Here is a 17,502-nt window from a genome sequence, read left to right as displayed (position 1 = left end):
GTGGCGGTTGGGAGACTATTGTATGTGGCCAGGAAGTTGATTGCTTTTAGGTGGATCCAGGGGAGTCCGCCAACGGTGGATGAATTTGTGAGAAAGGTGCATGATATGTTGACTTTAGAGAGGGGAGTGTGTGTTAGGAGAGGATGCCCTCAGAAGTTTGAAAAGTTGTGGAATGAATGGTTGTCTCACACTCATGTCGTCATCTATAAAGGTCTTGAAAATTCATGCTCTGATTTGGGGGGGGGGGGGGGGTTGGTAGTTGGGAGAGGGGGGGTGGCGGATGTTGGGCTTTATAGTCAAATAACTCTAACTGTTTTGTCTTTTTATTGGTATATTCATTATGTACAATAACTGTGGAAGATGTATCAAATATGTGGACATATGATAATGTTTTTATACAATTCTGTGTATATGAGAAGTGGAGGGGAGAAAATTACAAAAAATTGTAGACGCAAATGTCTTGTGATATGCCAATTTTATTTGAATAATAAAAACTATTTGATTGAAAAAAAAAAAAAGGGCCAAGGAGTCATTTGGTTTCTCCGACGTTGCTAGATGATCAGGGCAAGAATCAGAATAAACCTGAGAAGGTCTTGGAGATCTTCAGGCAATATTACATGAAACTATATTCAGCAGGATCTGATGCTCAGCCATCCCTAATCCATTATCTAGATAAGACAGCCATACCAAAACTCCAGGACAGTCAGCTCCTTGAACTTAATAAGCCAATTTCAGTGGAAGAGGTATCCAGAACAATTAAAAATATGCCGTTGGGAAAAGCACCAGGCCCAGACGGGTATACTGGGGAATTTATAAATTATTAAAGGACGATATAACTAAAATGCTTGCAGATAGCTTTAATAGGGTGTTGGAGGGCAAAGTCACAAAACTGACTAATAATACAGCATATATACGTCTTTTACCGAAACGTGGGAAGGATTTGCTTTTGCCATCATCCTACAGGCCCATATCTTTAATTAATGTGGATCACAAACTATTCTCTAAAATTATGGCTGATTGACTAATGAACTACCAAACCTAATTGGACCATCTCAAGTGGGGTTTGTAAAGGGTAGATCTGCAGTGTTCAATATGAGGAGGGTGTTGACTGTTCTGGATTATGTTGCTAGAAGGCCGCAATTAGGTGAGTCGCCTGCACTCCTCACAATAGATGCCGATAATGTGAATTGGGGATGGTTGTCGCAGGTATTGGATGCAATGAATGTCAAAGGAGCTTTCCGAACTTACATAACAGCTTTATACGCGGACCCTAAGGCACAAATAGTTCTGCCAGGTTTTCTTTCTCATTCTTTTCCATTGTTAAAGGGGACAAGGCAGGGGTGTCCTCTTTCGCCACTGTTGTTTAACATAGCAATAGAGCCATTAGCCAGATACTTAGAAAAGTCAGGAGTTTTTGAGGGTATAAAGATGGGGTCGAGAGAGGTAAAAGTGTCACTTTTTGCAGACGACATAATTCTGTTCTTGGCAAATCCTTCTAGAGATATTCATCAAATATTTAAAGTGATTGAAGATTTTGGGAAGAATTCAGGTTTTAAAGCTAATATAGATAAATGTGAACTCCTATATATAGGCAACACAACCTCAAAGAATTATTTAACAATGCAAAACAGTCCAGTAATAGTTGCAAAAAAACATATCAAATATCTAGGTATCAAAATTGGGCCCTCGCCCCATTCTCTATATAATCTCAACTATACACCGTTGATAAAGCAGATTAAACAAGAGCTAGAGAGATGGCAATCACTGCCCTTAACGTTACTAGGTAGATGCCATTTGATAATGGTCAGTGTCCCCAAACTGTTTTATCCAATGCAAACATTGCCCATCTTAATCAGGCACAGGGATATAAAAGAGTTAAACAAAGCATTTTCACAATTTATATGGTCCAAAAAGAGAGCGAGGATAGCCCTACGGAAGTTATATTTGCCAGTAGAAAACGGAGGAGTCAGTTTCCCAGATCTTAGAAGATATAATTTGGCCAGTCTCTTCCGCCATTGTAGGGATTGGTTGGCAAAGACATCTTATTACTCAAATCTGTTGCTGGAAAAAGAATTAGCCCAGGGATGGGATTTGGGAGCACTTTTGCATTCACACCTAGCCTCAAGGACAGCTGATATTAAAAGCTCAATAGTACTGAGGGACACCATTATTACTTGGAAAGAAGTGAGAAAATTGCACAACTTATCCTTTAGGACTTCCAAATATATGTATTTATGGTCCCATCCAGAATTTGAAGCAGGGAACACTAACAAGTTATTTCAACAATGGAAACAAAAGGGGATTACAACTTTACAACATCTATTACATGATCAGGAACAAAGATACCTCACGTTACCAGAGCTAAGTGACAAATATGGTCTCCTTGGTAAACAAGAATTACAATTCTACCAAATAATGCACTTTTGTAAGTCCAGATTAAAACAGGTTGCCCCGGAGTGTAAAATAAATGGCTTTGATTCCCTACTCAAACAAATAGGAAATAAATGGTCATTATCAGACATATATAGACAACTTAGAGACAGTGAAAATGATAAAACAGCTACAACAATTGGTGGAGGGTGGGGTAAACTATTAATAAATCAAGGTTGGAGAGAAAGAATAATGATGGGGTGGATTAGGACAAGGAGAGCAGTAGTATGTGAGAAATGGAGGGAAACCCAGCTGAAACGAATACATAGGGCAATATATGCTTTTAACATAAATAACACAAGAAATAATGAATCCTGGATAAATAAGTGTCCAAAATGTAATCTCCTAAAAGCAGATCTGGATCACGGGATGTGGCTTTGCCCCAAGACACGACAATATTGGGAATGGCTGTTATCTTGGATCAAGGACACTTGGCATATTGAGCTGCCATGTGAACCAGAAGTTGTTTTATTCCATGTATTTCCAGACACAATTCAAGTACCCAAACTAATAGATGGGGTACTGCTGGTAGCATTGAAATGTTTATTGCAAAAATGGGTTAGAGCCACACATTCCCACAAATATGGAGTTCTATAGTCTAATGAATATTTCCTGTTAATGGACCAATTAGATGCAGAATCAAATAAAAACAAAAGCTCAACCTTTTTTTAAAATAAATGGTCGAAGTTTATTGCAAAGAATTTGTCAGTGGAAGAAACGCAAACTCTCATGAGTAACTTTAAACACACTGAGTGGTATTTACAGAAAGATATTAGAGGCACTCTAGGTAAATTGAAAGTTTCATAATTATACAAAATGGATTATAGGACATATATTGCTAGACATAAAGTGGAGGTAGTATTAGTATGAGGAAGAGGTACATCCAGACAAGTTGGGGGGAGGGAGGGGTTTGTGATTATAAGGCGGTTATTATTTCCCTAGGCATTACTTGTTTCCTGATTTAATGCTTTATATATTGTCACTGTAAGTGAAACATGTGATATGTATATTCTCTTTTGTATACCTATTTGTATGGAAATATTTTTATTATGTATATCCGCTATATGTGGAAAAGAAATAGTTTTGGGAAAAAAAAAGAAAAAAAGGCCCCTCCCTCTTACCTTCTCCAGTTGTTTCCTGTCCCTCCGAAGGCAGGATCGTGGATCAGCATGGAGCGCAGGGCCTTTGGGTTTGTTATCCCGGTTCGTCCGGAGGGCCGTTGCAGGAGGAGGGGCCACGGAGCAAGGTGGATCGCTCCTCCCTCCTCTCGGTGTAAGTCTGGCGTGTGCCGGCAACACCATACTTCTTTCTCAGTGTTCCAAGGAGAGGAACCGTTGAGGCAGTGGTAAGGGGGCGTTCCCATGGGCCAAGGTACGCTCCCATATTCTCCAGGCAGCGCGGTGTGGTGACGTCATGGTGCTGATGTCATTGTGCCAATCCAGGAAGTAAGGATAAGAATAGAGAACGCTTGAACTCGCACGACTCCTGCTGGTGGTATGTCTTTACAGGGGAGAGTGATGCCACCCGCAAAACCACTGACACCTCAAGGCCCTCCAGCTGGGTAAGCCTCCTCCCTGAAGATGATATTTATTATCTTCACTGAAATATTCCTTCTGTCCACAAGGAGTGAGTTCTTCCTCTTGGGTGACAGTTCTCTGTTGGGGCTAAAATTTTACTGAACTGTCTCCCGCTATGCTTGTGTCCCCTAAGGGAGAGAAAGCATTAAAGGCGAACCGTCCCAGAAGAAGTGTGCATTATGTAAAAAGGGACTCTGCCTCTTTAAAAAGAAAAACTGTGCCCAAGATGTACGAACAGGGTAGTCTCTGAAGAAACTCCTTCCCTAGTAGAAAGCTTAAGAGCCATGATTAAAGAGAAAGTCGGAGCGGTGGTTGATGCTAAACTTTCGGCCATACCTCCTAGAGCCTCCACTTCTAATACCTTATGCTGGAGGAGCAGGCTTCTGACTTTGATGAAAGGGAAGTTTCTTCTGATACAAGCTCTAATGTCTCAGAGAATGCTCCGGGACGTCCGCTCTGTTCCATTAAAGAGACTGAATCTCTGTTAAAAACTATAAGAGCTTCGATAAATTTGGAGGAACCCAGAGAACCTCTTTCAGTCCAGGACCAGATGTTTTTGGGGCTTGCGGATAGGAAGAAACAAGTTTTTCCTGTTCTCAACATTAAGACTCTTATACATAAAGAGTGGAAGGACCCTGAGAAAAGGAAATCTGCATCCAAAATGTTTAAGAGGAAGTATTTGTTTGATTCTTGGGACAAACCTCCTAAGCTCGATGCTCCGGTAGCAAGGATTTCCAAGAAATCCTCACTGCCGTTTGAAGATCTGGGGCTGCTTAAAGACCCTATGGATAAAAAAATGTGAATCCCTCCTTAAAAATACCTGGGAGTTATCAACGGCCAAGGTTAAGACCAGGAATATCGGCCACCTACACAGCTAGGACTCTGTCTTTGCGGTTGGGACCGCTAGAGGAGCACATTGAGTCTGGCACTCCCAGGGAGTACATCCTTGCTTCCATCCCCATGCTTAAACAGGCCTCTAACTTCCTGACAGATGCCTCAGCTGATATTGTGAAGCTATTTTGGTTGAGCAATTTGGTTGAGGTCATGGTTGCAAGATACTGTATCTAAAAATAGATTGTGTTCCCTACCATGTATTTGTTACTGCCTTAGACGACATCTTTGAGAAAGTCTCTGACAGAAAAAAGGGGTTTCCATGCAGAGTCAAAATTCTTCCACCAAAGACGCTCCTTTCGCCCCAAAAGACGTACTAGATTTGACCAGAAGAAAAAAGAACCCAGTTCTTCCTAGCAATCATCTAAATGGTCCCTCAGTCTGGTTAAGTAGACTACACAATCATGGAGAAGACTGCTGACTTGACAGTTGCCCAAAAGACAGTCATCGACACTCTCCACAAAGAGGCTAAGCCACAAAAGTTAATTGCTAAAAAAGCTGACTGTTCAGAGTGTTGTATCCAAGCGTTTGAATGGAAAGTTGAGGGGAGTGAAATGTGTGACAGAAAAAGGTGCACAAGCAACAGAGAACCACAACCTTCAAAGGATTGTCAAGAAAAGGCCATTCAAGAATTTGGGGGAGATTCACAAGGACTGGACTGCGGCTGGAGTCACTTATTCAAGACTCCAGATGTATCAAATTCCACTATACTATTTGCTAAAACGTATAAATTATATATAAATATAATTTTTTTTTTTATGAACGAAAGAGGTGGGATGTTTGGGTTTGTACATAGTCTGTTAATACTATTGCTATAACAATTTTTTTTTATTTTCTGTATTTCTCTTAACTTTTATTATATATTTCATTATTTCATTATTTTCTTTTTTAAAGTGAATTAAACCCTTCCTTTCACAGTCAATAGACACTTGTAACTGGATTCTACAAGCATCTATTACCGCCTAACCGCTCCCTCTGGCCACGGCACATCTGTCTAATGACAGCGTGGTCACAGCGATCTGCTGCAGCATGGGCCGCTGGCAGATCGCAACGTAACCTGGCGCTGTTATATGTCGGGTTACAGATAAGAGCCTACCATCGTGACGTATAAAGTCGTGCGGCAGTAGGCAAGTGGTTGAGATATTAATTTCTTGTACGGATTTATCCAAAGCTTGTTAAGTACAGTGATTAGTCACGCTGACAGATACTGTACAGTCTTATTAAACTTGGCATATACCCTGGTATTTCGGTTGTCCCATTCTTGAGAAGCACTTTTTCTTTTTATTTTTTTTAAATTGGCTTACTGGAGCACCTAGGGACTGGCCAGAGCCTCAGAGCACCAGTTAATAACAACTGTACAGCTTTAGTTCCTCCTTCCTTCCCAAAGATTGACAGCCCTGTGTATTTCCGATCGCCGCCGCGTAGCGGGCGGTGATCGGAACGGCGTGCCTGCTGAAATCATTCAGCAGGCACCCTGTGACACCCCCCGAAACCCCCCATTTCGGCCATCGCTGCAGATTAACCCCTTCTATGCCGCGGTCATAGAAGTTTGTGGTTGAGGGAGCCCATCGAGTTTCCCGTGCTGCTGTGGCGGGGACCCGATGGGTGAGAAGATAGCCCGATGTGGTGCAGAGACAGGCAGATGTATTGTAATGCATTGCAGAGGGGATCAGACCCCCAAAAGTTGAAGTCCCAGAGTGGGACAGAAATAAAGTTTTAATTAAAAAAATAAAGACCCTTTCCCCTAATTTTATAATAAAAAATAAATAAACACACATATATTGCCGCGTCCCTAATGGCCGGCTCTATAAATATATCACATAATCCACCCTGTCCGATTAGACACCGCAAAAAAAAAAAGTGTCAAAAAAGCTATTTTTTTTTTGTCACCTTACATCACAAAAAGTGTAATGCCAAGCGATCAAAAAGCCATATGCACCCTAAAATAGTACCAATCAAACCATCTCATACCGAAAAAAATGAGCACCTACAAAAGACAGTCGCCCAAAAAGTAAAAAAAACTATGGCTTTCAGATTATGGATACACTAAAAAATTTTTTTTTTCAAACTGTTTTCTACTGTTTTAGAGAACTAAAACAAAAGTAGTCATATTTGGTATTGTCGCGTCCGTAACAACCTGCTTTATAAAAATAGCTCATGATCTAACCTGTCAGATGAACGTTGTAAATAACAAAAAATAAAAAGTGCCAAAACAACTATTTTTTTGTTACCTTGGCTCACAAAAAGTGTAATAGAGCAACCAAAAATCATCTGTAAAATAGTACTAACAGAACTGCAACCTTATCCCGTAGTTTCCAAAATGGGGTCACTTTTTTGGAGTATCTACTCTAGGGGTGCATCAGGGGATCTTCAAATGTGACATAGCAAGTTAAAATTATCCCAGTGAAATCTGCCCTCCAAAAACCATATGGTGTTCCTTTTCTTTTGCGCCCTGCTGTGTGCCCGTACAGCAGTTTTCGACCACATATGGGGTGTTTCTGTAAACTACAGGGCAATAAATATTGAGTTTAGTTTGGCTGTTAATCCTTGATTTTGTTAGCGGAAAAAAATGATTAAAATGGAAAATCTGCTAAAAAAGTGAAATTCTGAAATTTCATCTCCATTTTCCATTAATTCTTGTGGAACACCTAAAGGGTTAACAACGTTTGTAAAAGTTTTACCTTGAGGGGTGTAGTTTCTAAAATGGGGTCATTTTTGGGTGGTTTCTATTATGTAATCCTCACAAAGTAACTTCAGACCTGAACTGGTCCATAAAAAGTGGGTTTTGGAAATTTTCAGTAGACATATGGGGAATGTAAATTAATAACTATTTTTGGAGGTATTACTATGTATTTATAGAGGTGGAGAAATTGAAACTTGGAAATTTGCTAATTTTTCTAAATTTTGGGTAAATTTTTTTTTATTTTTTTTTTATAAATAAAAATGATTTTTTTTTATTTCAATTTTACCATTGTCATGAAGTACAATATGTGACGAAAAAAACTATCTCAGAATGGCCTGGATAAGTAAGAGTTTTAAAGTTAATCACACACAGTGACACTGGTCAGATTTGCAAAAAATGGCCTGGTCCTTAAGGGGTTAAGTGTCCTAGCTCCTTTAGGGTTTATGCAGAGTGATTAAAAGGACTTGTTTATGACTTCAAATTATTGTTTGGAAGTGTTCTATATCTTATGTAGCCCTGTCTTCTTGCGCCAGGCCTCCTGGTCTTTTGCGCGATGCATCTCCAGCTGCTCTCTGAGCAGATTCAAACTGAACAAGCGCTGAGCCCTGTCGTCTTGCTCATGCCCCATGTCTCCCAGTCTCTACGCTTGCCAGAGTGTAGTATGTAGTGAGGCCATGTCTCCTAGACAGCTCTCCAAGTGAAGGCAACCAGTCCTGCTCACATTGTAGGACAGGTTGCTGGTGGCCATTTTAAATCATTCCCAGAGAACCCCTTTGATAGGGTTGATCATGCTGACAGATGTTCTTTAAAGGCTATGTACACCTTTTTTGGAGGCAATTTCTTTTCAAATTATTGCATTATACTTATTTTGAATATGGAACCCCTTTTTCTGTACAGGGCTGACGTGCTCTACTAGCTGCCTGTGGATTATTTTGTCTTTTCCGTCATCTGAGGAGCAGACTGATTTCTTATCTGTGCTCTCTCACATTATAAACACTCATTACAGCTCAGTTTTTATCTTACTGATTTTAGAATGTGGCTTAAATCAGTGTTTATGAGCTCAGTGAAAGTGAAGGTACCAGTCAAACAGTTAGAAAAACAGTTAAGCCTTTGTGACTGAACAGCCAATTGCAAATGTGTTTTTTTGCTAAAAAAAAAAAAAGTTAAATGCCTTTTTAAATAGAAGTTGCATGTAGCATTCAAGTTGCTGAGCTACAGATTGTTGAAATATTTTTCTTTTCTTGTGCAGCCTCCAAAGGTAGCAAAATAACAGCTCAGATCATTGTGGGAACTCCAGGAACGGTGATGGATTGGTGCTTTAAGATAAAGCTTTTTGATGTTAAGAATATCAAAGTATTTGTCCTGGATGAAGCGGATGTAATGATTGGTCTTCAGGGTCATTCAGACCATAGTGTCCGAGTGAAGAGGTAAGTCTTTATGGATAGAAATGGCGCATGTAATTTTAGATGTTTCCAAATAGTTCTGCCATTTCAGTCCTTCACTGCATGCAGAACCTGCATATTCCAGGTAGAGTGCGCAAATTTCATGTTTCTGCTTGGTAAGATTTATGAAACGAATTAAATGGCTTGTACATCAAGTTTAAACCCAGTCTGTAAATGTATTCTCCTGGAAGTGATGCTGCAGAACTCTCTTGCAGCCAGCTGTTATCACTAGGGGAAGCTGAGTGTTTGTCAACCTTCCCTATGGAGTGTGCCTGCCAGGGAGATGTAGTGGCACCAATTCATATGACCTTGTATTATATGGAGGTGCCTAGTCCAGCAGAGATGTTTTCTTTCCATCAGCTCCTCACTCTGACCTATAGAGATGGTACCAGAACCCCTTCAGAGATGTATTTCCAACTTACACCTTTATGGTATATATACACCTTGTCATTGTAGTTGCACAGAAACAAACTTCACAATATCCATGTTCTCCAAATGCAAGTTGAGTAAGATGGGAATAGCCCTTTAAGGCTGGTTTCATGCAGGTTTTTAGCTCCCCCCCCCCCCTTTATGTCATCAGGGGTCACAGAACAGTTATAGCTGCCAAAGCTAAAACTGTGACTCTTTCTATCTAAATCCCTTTTTTTCTAATCTATTTGTGGTTACTAAAAAGACTGATGGTTTGCTCAATCTTGGACCTGTTTTTTCTGTCTCATGTGCCGGTCAGGCACGTGCTGCGGACCGCAAATTGTGGTCAGCAATGCATGGTCACCGACCGTAGGGCCGCCGCTTGCGGATGAGGACCCATTCATTTAAATGGGGTCCGCAATTCGCATCTGACGGCCCGCACCGCAAAAAAAAAATATAGTGCACGCACTACTTTTTTGCAATGCGGAGCCATGGACAAACTCCACGGAAGCACTCAATGGTGCTTCCGTGGGGTTCTGTGCCTCTGTTCCGCACCGACCTTCCAGATTGCAGACCCATTAAAATGAATGGGTCCGCATCCGTGATGCGGGGTGCACACGGCCGGTGCCCATGTATTGCGGACCTGTAATACGGGAACGGCTGACCAACGGCTGTGTGCATGAGCCCTTAGACTGAGTGCAACACTTCAAGATGGTGTATCTCCATTCATTGCCTCAATGGAGCAGAGCAAATTTTTTCTCTTCTGTGGACATCAGGAGCGCCTACATCCAGATTGCTCCCTCTCACCAGCCTTTTCTTCAGTTTGCGGTCCTTTCCCATGACTACCAATTTATAGCACTGCCCTTCAGCCTGGCGACTGCATTTTATATTTTCTCAAAGGTCCTTTCAGTTCTTCAAACCAGGTGGACCTTCCTTATCTCTTACCTGAATGACATTTTGGTGAAAGCCCCATCTTATTCGAAGAATTTGGACAGCCTCTGAATCATTGTGGACACTGACCTGTCTTTGGCTGGGTCAACTATCAGAAATTCTGCCTTTCCTCAGCCAGGTCGATGTCCTTACTCGGGATATTGTTCAACACAGCACTGGCCCAGATCCTATTTCCTTCAGACAAATTCTTGTCAATCCCATGGAACTTTCAGACTCTGCTCCAGGAAGGCTATCTCCCCATTCTGCATGAGGGTTCTGCCCTCCATGGTTTCATCCCTACAGGCCTTTTCATTTGGCCATTTTCTCACTTGTCCCCTTTAACGAGCAATCCTGTCTCTGTGGGATCGATATCTGAAGTTCTCCTCCCTTGGAATCTGCACAAAGCCCTCAAGTAGTTTGCTCTCCTCCCACTTAATCCAGCATTGAAAATACTTCCTCTCACTCTGAAGGATAGTCATCACAGCTGATGCCAGTCTTCACGGCTGGAGTGGTAAACATTCCCATGCAGTTAAGGGCACTTGGTTGCCAACAGAATCGAGCCTCCCTGTTGTCATCCTGGAGCTTCAGATGGTTTGGATTCAGCGGGAGAATGGGAAGGGATCTGAACTGTCAAGATGGCATCTGTGGCTCAGCAGTAATGGAGCAGTCAGCCAAGATTTTGGAGTGGTCGGCGGTCCAAGTTCTAGCCCTGTTGGCGGTCCACATTCCAGGAGCTGACGGTTGGATTGCAGATTTTCTCAGAAGGGAGTAAATAAACTCAGGAGTGGTCTCTTCATCCAAATGTCTGAGGAACTGTTTGCCAAGTGTGGAAAGCCAGATGTGGATCTGATGACTTCCAGATTCAGTCACAAGTGCCGCATCATCTTGAAAATGTGGGATCCCTGAGCGATGCCTTGTCTCCATGGGACCACTTTAGTCTTCTGTACATTTCCCCCTCTTCTGCTTAGGATCATCAGGAAAATCTGATACATTGGTATCCCGATTATCCTACTAGGCATGGTATGCCGATATCCTCCATCTCCTGCTCGATGTTCCGTGGAGTCTTACTCTGAGGTGACCTCTGACAGGGACCTGTCTTCCACAAGCATTTAGTCTCCACGTTTTAACAGTGTGGTTGAATCTAAAATCTAAAACGTGTCATCATTATTGACCTATACAGCGAATTACATGTTCCTACTGTTCATGCTCCATTCATAAACCAGCTTTGTTTATGCTTAAAAGTATGTCAACTTTTAAGTGTACCTGACGTCATCACCAGGTAGCTCATGGAGTCATTGGAGCATTGTCCTGAATAAACGGGTCATGAGTCGTCCGTCCACCCAACCCCCCCCCCCCCCGCTCTCTTGCCCATCGCACTCTTTCTCTTTCAGACCACCCCCTGCCTTTGTGATGTCAGCAGCACAAGGAGTTTTTCTGCGCCAGAGCAAGATTTTGCTTTGGTGGGCGTTGGCATCAGGAAGACTAGGGGCGGTCTGTGAGAGCAAGGAGGACAGAAGAGGGGATGACTTGTGACTTGCTTCATCCAACTCCATACGCTACCTTGTGATGACATTTGGTACATTTTCAAAGTTTTGACATGTAGACGATACCTTTGAGCGTAGACAAAGCCAGTTTATGAAAGATAGAAGGATGAACAGTAAGAACATGTAATAAGGTTTATAGGTAAATTCTGATGACCGGTTCCTTTTTAAAGCCTAACCCTGTAAGAAGAGGAAAGGCAGATCTTACTGATCTGTGGATGAAGTCCCCAAGAATGTAAAAGAAATGGAGCTGTGGAGATAACTCATAGAAGCAGAGCAGGAGTTTGAGGATGGCATTTTGTATCAGAAACCAGAGGACTGGAGAGCTGCAGCCGAATGAAGATTGCATCCTGCCAAGAGAAAGGATGGCCCAGGGTGGAGTATGTATTTGAAGCGGTGAGAAACGTTTGGGCCGTAGAAGAGAAGGGGGAGGCTAAGGCCGTACTGACAGAGGAAGCCCCACCCACAGAAGTTAGGATTCTGGAACCTGGATAAGAACTGCTGGCAGAGCAGTCCCCCCCCCCCCCCCCCCCCTTCCCAAGCCCTCCCAGCAAATGAAGGTGACACAGCCACCATCTGCTGCAGAAGAGAAGCCAATTCAAAGCTGCCCGCAGTGTGACAGGGCCAGCGAAGATTATGCAGAGCAGCCTGGTGTCCCCACTATAGGGGGAGATGAGTGGCGGCTGGGAGCAAATGAGGTATCTCATTTGGGGAAGGTGAGGGTGGAGGAAGCAGTGGATGTAGCACTGGGTCCCTGGAATTTTCTTTGGATACTTAACTGTCTGCTGGAAGGATCCAGTGGGCTAACCTTCAATGGTGTACTGCTACTTGGGAAGGGTAGTTACGCTAGAATAGTCTGAGGGGGGTGGGTTTATTGGTGAGCAGTGGGTTTATTGGTGACCCCGCCCCCACTTGTAAGGGAGAAAAGGCCCTAACTTAAATTAAATGTTTAATCGGAAATTAACTATTGTTTAAATCAGTGGTACCCAACGTTTTTTGCTCCAAAGACCAGTTTCATGAATACCAATTTTCCAGGGACGGGGTGGGTTCTGGGGCGGGGCTTAGGGGGGTAAACAGGGCTTAGGGGTGGGCGGGGTTTATAGGGGTGCTGGTCGGCGCTGAATGATTCATGCGCATGACAAAACACAAGGTGCATGTTAAAATATATAACACTATGTATTGATTACACTTTTTTATTATTGACTCAACTCGCCATAATGCAGAATTAGTGGGAGCGCTGGGCTTGCTTCCGTGCAACGAGACAGTTCCATCTAGGGGTGATGGGCGACAATGACACCCAACGTGTGTTGCTTATGTCCAGTCTACTCCGTAATCTTGTTTTGGTTGCTGTTACTGCAGAAAACCCTGCTTCACAAAGATAGGATGTTGGAAATGGCAGAAGATTCTTCAGCGCTTTTGTGGAGATCTCAGGATGTTCTGCCTTGACTTTAATCCAGAACGTTGCGAGATTTGATGTTTCAAACATACTTTTCAGGCCGCCATCATTTGCAATCTCAAGCAGTTGGTGGTCTTCTAGCACGTACAAGGTTGCCTCACCAGGCTTGTTCTCAAATGGGTCACGGATCCATTCCTTCCTGGTTTGTGGGTCTTGTGTTGTTGGAAAATAACGCTCAAACTCTTAAAAGCTGAGATAGGTGAGTGTGCAGCAGCTGGGAGAATGAAGGTACAGGCTCGGTCTCTTCCAAAATCCCTGCTAATGTTTGAAACATGTCAAATATCCCTATTTTCACTCGCCGTCCCCACAATTCCAGTTTCGCTTTGAATGCAGCCACTTTATCTGCCAACTAGAAGACAGTTGTCATTCTCCCCTGAAGTGACAGATTGAGGTCATTGAGCAAGTTGAATGTCATACAAGTAAGCAAGTTTTAAAACCCATTCTTTACTACTGAAATGTGCAGCAAGTGGTGATTCTTTTTCTAAAAGAAATCTATGAAGCGGCGCTCGTAACTCAAAAACTCTTGCCAGAGATCTACCTCTAGAAAGCCACCTCACTTCTATATGTAACACAAGACGTTTGTGCTCAGTGTCCATCTCCTCACAGAGCTGCTCGAACAGACGAGGGTTAAGGACATGTACTTTTATGTAATTTATTACTTTAATCACATCTTTCAAAACGCTGTCAAGTTCGGGTGACATTTTTAGCATTTTTCTATGGATGACAGTGCGTAGACTCACATTCAGGCGCAACCTCTTTGACCCGAGTAGTTAAACCAGAAAGCCGTCCAGTCAAGGCAGCAGCTCCGTCTGTGCATACACCGACACAAAATGACCAGTTTAGTTTTCCTGTTATGTAATCATCCAAAGACTTGAATAGCTCTGCAGCTGTGGTGTTGGTTGTCAACAATAATGCACATAACATATCCTCCTAAAATATATATCGCACAAAGACTAGCATTATTGCCTTGTTGTCTACGTCGGACTCATCAACTTGGATTGCGTACCACGGTGACTCCTTAATCCTCTCTAACAATTGTACCTCAATGTCCTTTGCTATTTCATCAATTCGTCTAGTTATGGTGCTAGCCGAAAGAGGAACCTGTGCTATCTTTTTAACTGCAGCCTCTTCTAAAAGCTCACGGCAGATGTCCTTAGCAGCAGGCAGGATCAACTCTTCACCAATAGTAAAGGGCTTCTTAGCCTTGGCAATGCGGTTAGCCACTAAGAATGATGCTTTCAGTGCAGACACATTTGATGATGAGGTGGTCTTCAGTAATTGCTTCTGTCCTTCATATTTATGTTTTTTTCTTTAAAAAAACAAAACTCCAAAGGTTTGTCTTGATGCAGGGTGCTTGGTCTCTAAGTCGTGAAGCAGTTTTGAAGGCTTCATGACCTCAGTGGCTAGTCGTTCGCCACATATATTACACACAGCGAGTTTGGGGCATGTGAATCACCTGTTGCGATGAACCCGCAATTTAAGTAGGACTCTTGGTATTTATTTTTTTTTAATGCAGCTTTCTTTTTTTTTTTTTTTTATTGGTCCCTCAGTTCTTCTGCTACAGACCATGTTTTTTTTTTTTTTTTCGTGCTTGGTATGTATTCACTTGACTTATACACAGGTTCAACGGCACTATTCTTGTTCTCCTATTTGGCGCATGGCCCTAATAAATCCTGCAATTAAGAATTTATTTTATTGGAGAACCTCCACATAATTCACATTATTCACATATTGCTGTAACGTTTTGGGCAATAGTCAATACGCCCTTTGTCAAGCTGTGATTGGCATGTAGTGTAGCATAGTATAGGCAGCGCCGTATATTGAAAAATCTGTAATTCTATGTTCAGGGAGGAAGAGACTTCATCCCTTTTCTTTTTTTTTAATCAAATCGTTTTTATTAAATCAATAAATGCAGGATATTACAAAAAAAAACCTTGTCTTTTCTTACTTTATCCACCATGTGGAATCAGTGTACAGCAATATCCGTAGAAATATCAACATACAGTTATATCATGTATCCAAACATAACAAGTACACTTGTAAAAACAAATATTGAGGCAAAAAATTGCGTAAGACCTAACAATCTCAGATCCCCCCCCCCACCCTTCCCTACCACCTCCCCACCCTGTAAACTAGTCTTGAACCTACCCGAGCCTATATAACCACATGAGTATGAGATAACCAATCACTCCACATTTTGTCAAACTTCTGAGGACACCCTCTCTTCACATACACCCCTTTTTCCAATTTCAGCATGTCATGCACCTTCCGTTCAAACTCACCCAGTGTAGGCGGACTTCCCTGGATCCACCTCATAGCCACCAGCTTCCTGGCCACATACAACAACCTCCCCACAGCAACCTTGACCGATTCAGTCCCTCCAATCTCCGCCACATATCCCAATACACACACCTTGGGATCTTTTTGAATTTTCAACGTCCTTTTACTATTAATCATATTCCTTACATCCTCCCAATAATTACCAATTACTGGACAAGACCACAGCATATGTAACAGATCCGCACCATCTTCCATACACTTTGGACACTTGTCATCAATTCTTACTCCAACCTTTTTTAGGAACACCAGTGTTTTGTACACTCTATGTATGATAAATAGTTGGGACAGTTTGCCCTGTTCACTCAAGGACACCTTGGGGACTCCATCCAATATTTCATCCCACTTATCCTTAGACATTTCCCCCAAGTCAGCCTCCCATTTCTTCATTCTTGAGAGCGGAAACCCCTCCAAGAATTTATCAAGTAGAAGAGCGTACACATGTGATATCAGCCCTCTTCCCCCCCCCCCCCCCCCCCTGTCGGGAGAACAAGCTTATGAACCACCTCCATTTGGGCTATCACACATCCTTTCCGCAGCGTGACCTCAAGGGCATGCCTTATTTGAAGATATTTATAGAACCATCCCCTAGGGATATTGAATTCCTGCTGCAGATTCTGAAATGACTTGCATATCTTATCCTCAATTAATTGGCCAATTCTCGTCACTCCATAAGTTTCCCAGTTCCGAAGTCCTGACATGGCAAAAAATTCAGGCAACAGGTGATTATTTCTAATAGGGGAAAGTTTACTGATTCCACCTACACCTCTTAGCTGCTTCACCTTTGCCCAAACCTTTTTCATAAGTTCAATAAGAGGGAGTTTTTCCCTCCCAGCATGCATACCTGACCCTTCCAGAATTCCCATGAGATCACGACTGCCCAACCAATGCTGCAATATCTGTCCAGTCATATCCGGCCCTTGGAGACCAATCCACCCCTTGAAATGCTGACATTGGGAAGCCAAAAAATAAATCCATGCATTAGGAACAGCCAAGCCCCCTTCCGACTTAGGGTACTGCAATGTCTCCAGTTTAATCCTAGCCTGACCATATTTCCAAATAAGATCCCTAAATATAGAGTGAATTTTCTTAAATCTATCCAGGGGGATCCATACAGGAGCATTGTTCAATACATAGAGCAGCTGGGGCATCATAACCATTTTTAAGAGGTTCACTCTACCTACCACCGAAAGATAGAGCCTACACGATGACCTCACCTTTTAGCCTGAAAGTAGCCAGCAACGGAAACAAATTAAGGTCCTCAAATTCCGACAATCTAGGTGTTATATACAATCCCAAGTATTTAAATTTATCCACCAAAGGAACCCGACTATCTACTTGTCTGCCTGACAGGGCCTGCCCATCAATTGGCATCAGAGGATTTTTGCCAATTTATCTGAAGCCCAGAGAAGCCACCAAATCTGTCAATCAATGCCATGGCCGCATCCAGGGACGCACCAGTATCGCCCATAAAAAGCAGAGTGTCATCAGCATACATAGCCACTTTGTTGTGCAGCCCACCGTATCTAAACCCTTCTATATTTGTTGATAAGCGGATATACGCCGCAAGTGGCTCTATTGCAAGGGCAAACAATAAGGGCGACAATGGGCATCCCTGTCTGGTGCCCCTGGCAAGGGCGAAACAATCTGACAACCCTCCATTAGCTCTAATTCTCGCCTTAGGACTAGAATACAGGACCTTTACCCACTGAATGAACCGCGCTCCAAAGCCCATGATTCTCAAGACCCCCCACAAGTAACTCCACTCCACACTATCAAACGCCTTGGCGGCGTCGAGAGCAAGCAA

At 42.6% G+C, this 17,502-nt stretch overlaps 1 protein-coding gene across 1 annotated transcript in view; it reads left to right on the top strand.

Annotated features, from left to right (window-relative positions):
- The window catches only part of DDX25 (DEAD-box helicase 25), a 75,958-nt gene that overhangs the window by 11,565 nt on the left and 46,891 nt on the right, over positions 1-17,502 (top strand). Inside the window, exon 4 of the mRNA XM_040415574.1 lies at positions 8,831-9,008. Coding sequence (XP_040271508.1) covers positions 8,831-9,008 — 178 coding nt within the window. The remainder of the gene's footprint in view (positions 1-8,830; positions 9,009-17,502) is intronic.

The sequence above is a fragment of the Bufo bufo genome, chromosome 1 (assembly GCF_905171765.1).
Source record: "Bufo bufo chromosome 1, aBufBuf1.1, whole genome shotgun sequence".
Classification (NCBI taxonomy): domain Eukaryota; kingdom Metazoa; phylum Chordata; class Amphibia; order Anura; family Bufonidae; genus Bufo; species Bufo bufo.
The sequence above is the reverse complement of the archived record's forward strand: the minus strand, read 5'-3'. Positions and strand labels throughout refer to the sequence as shown.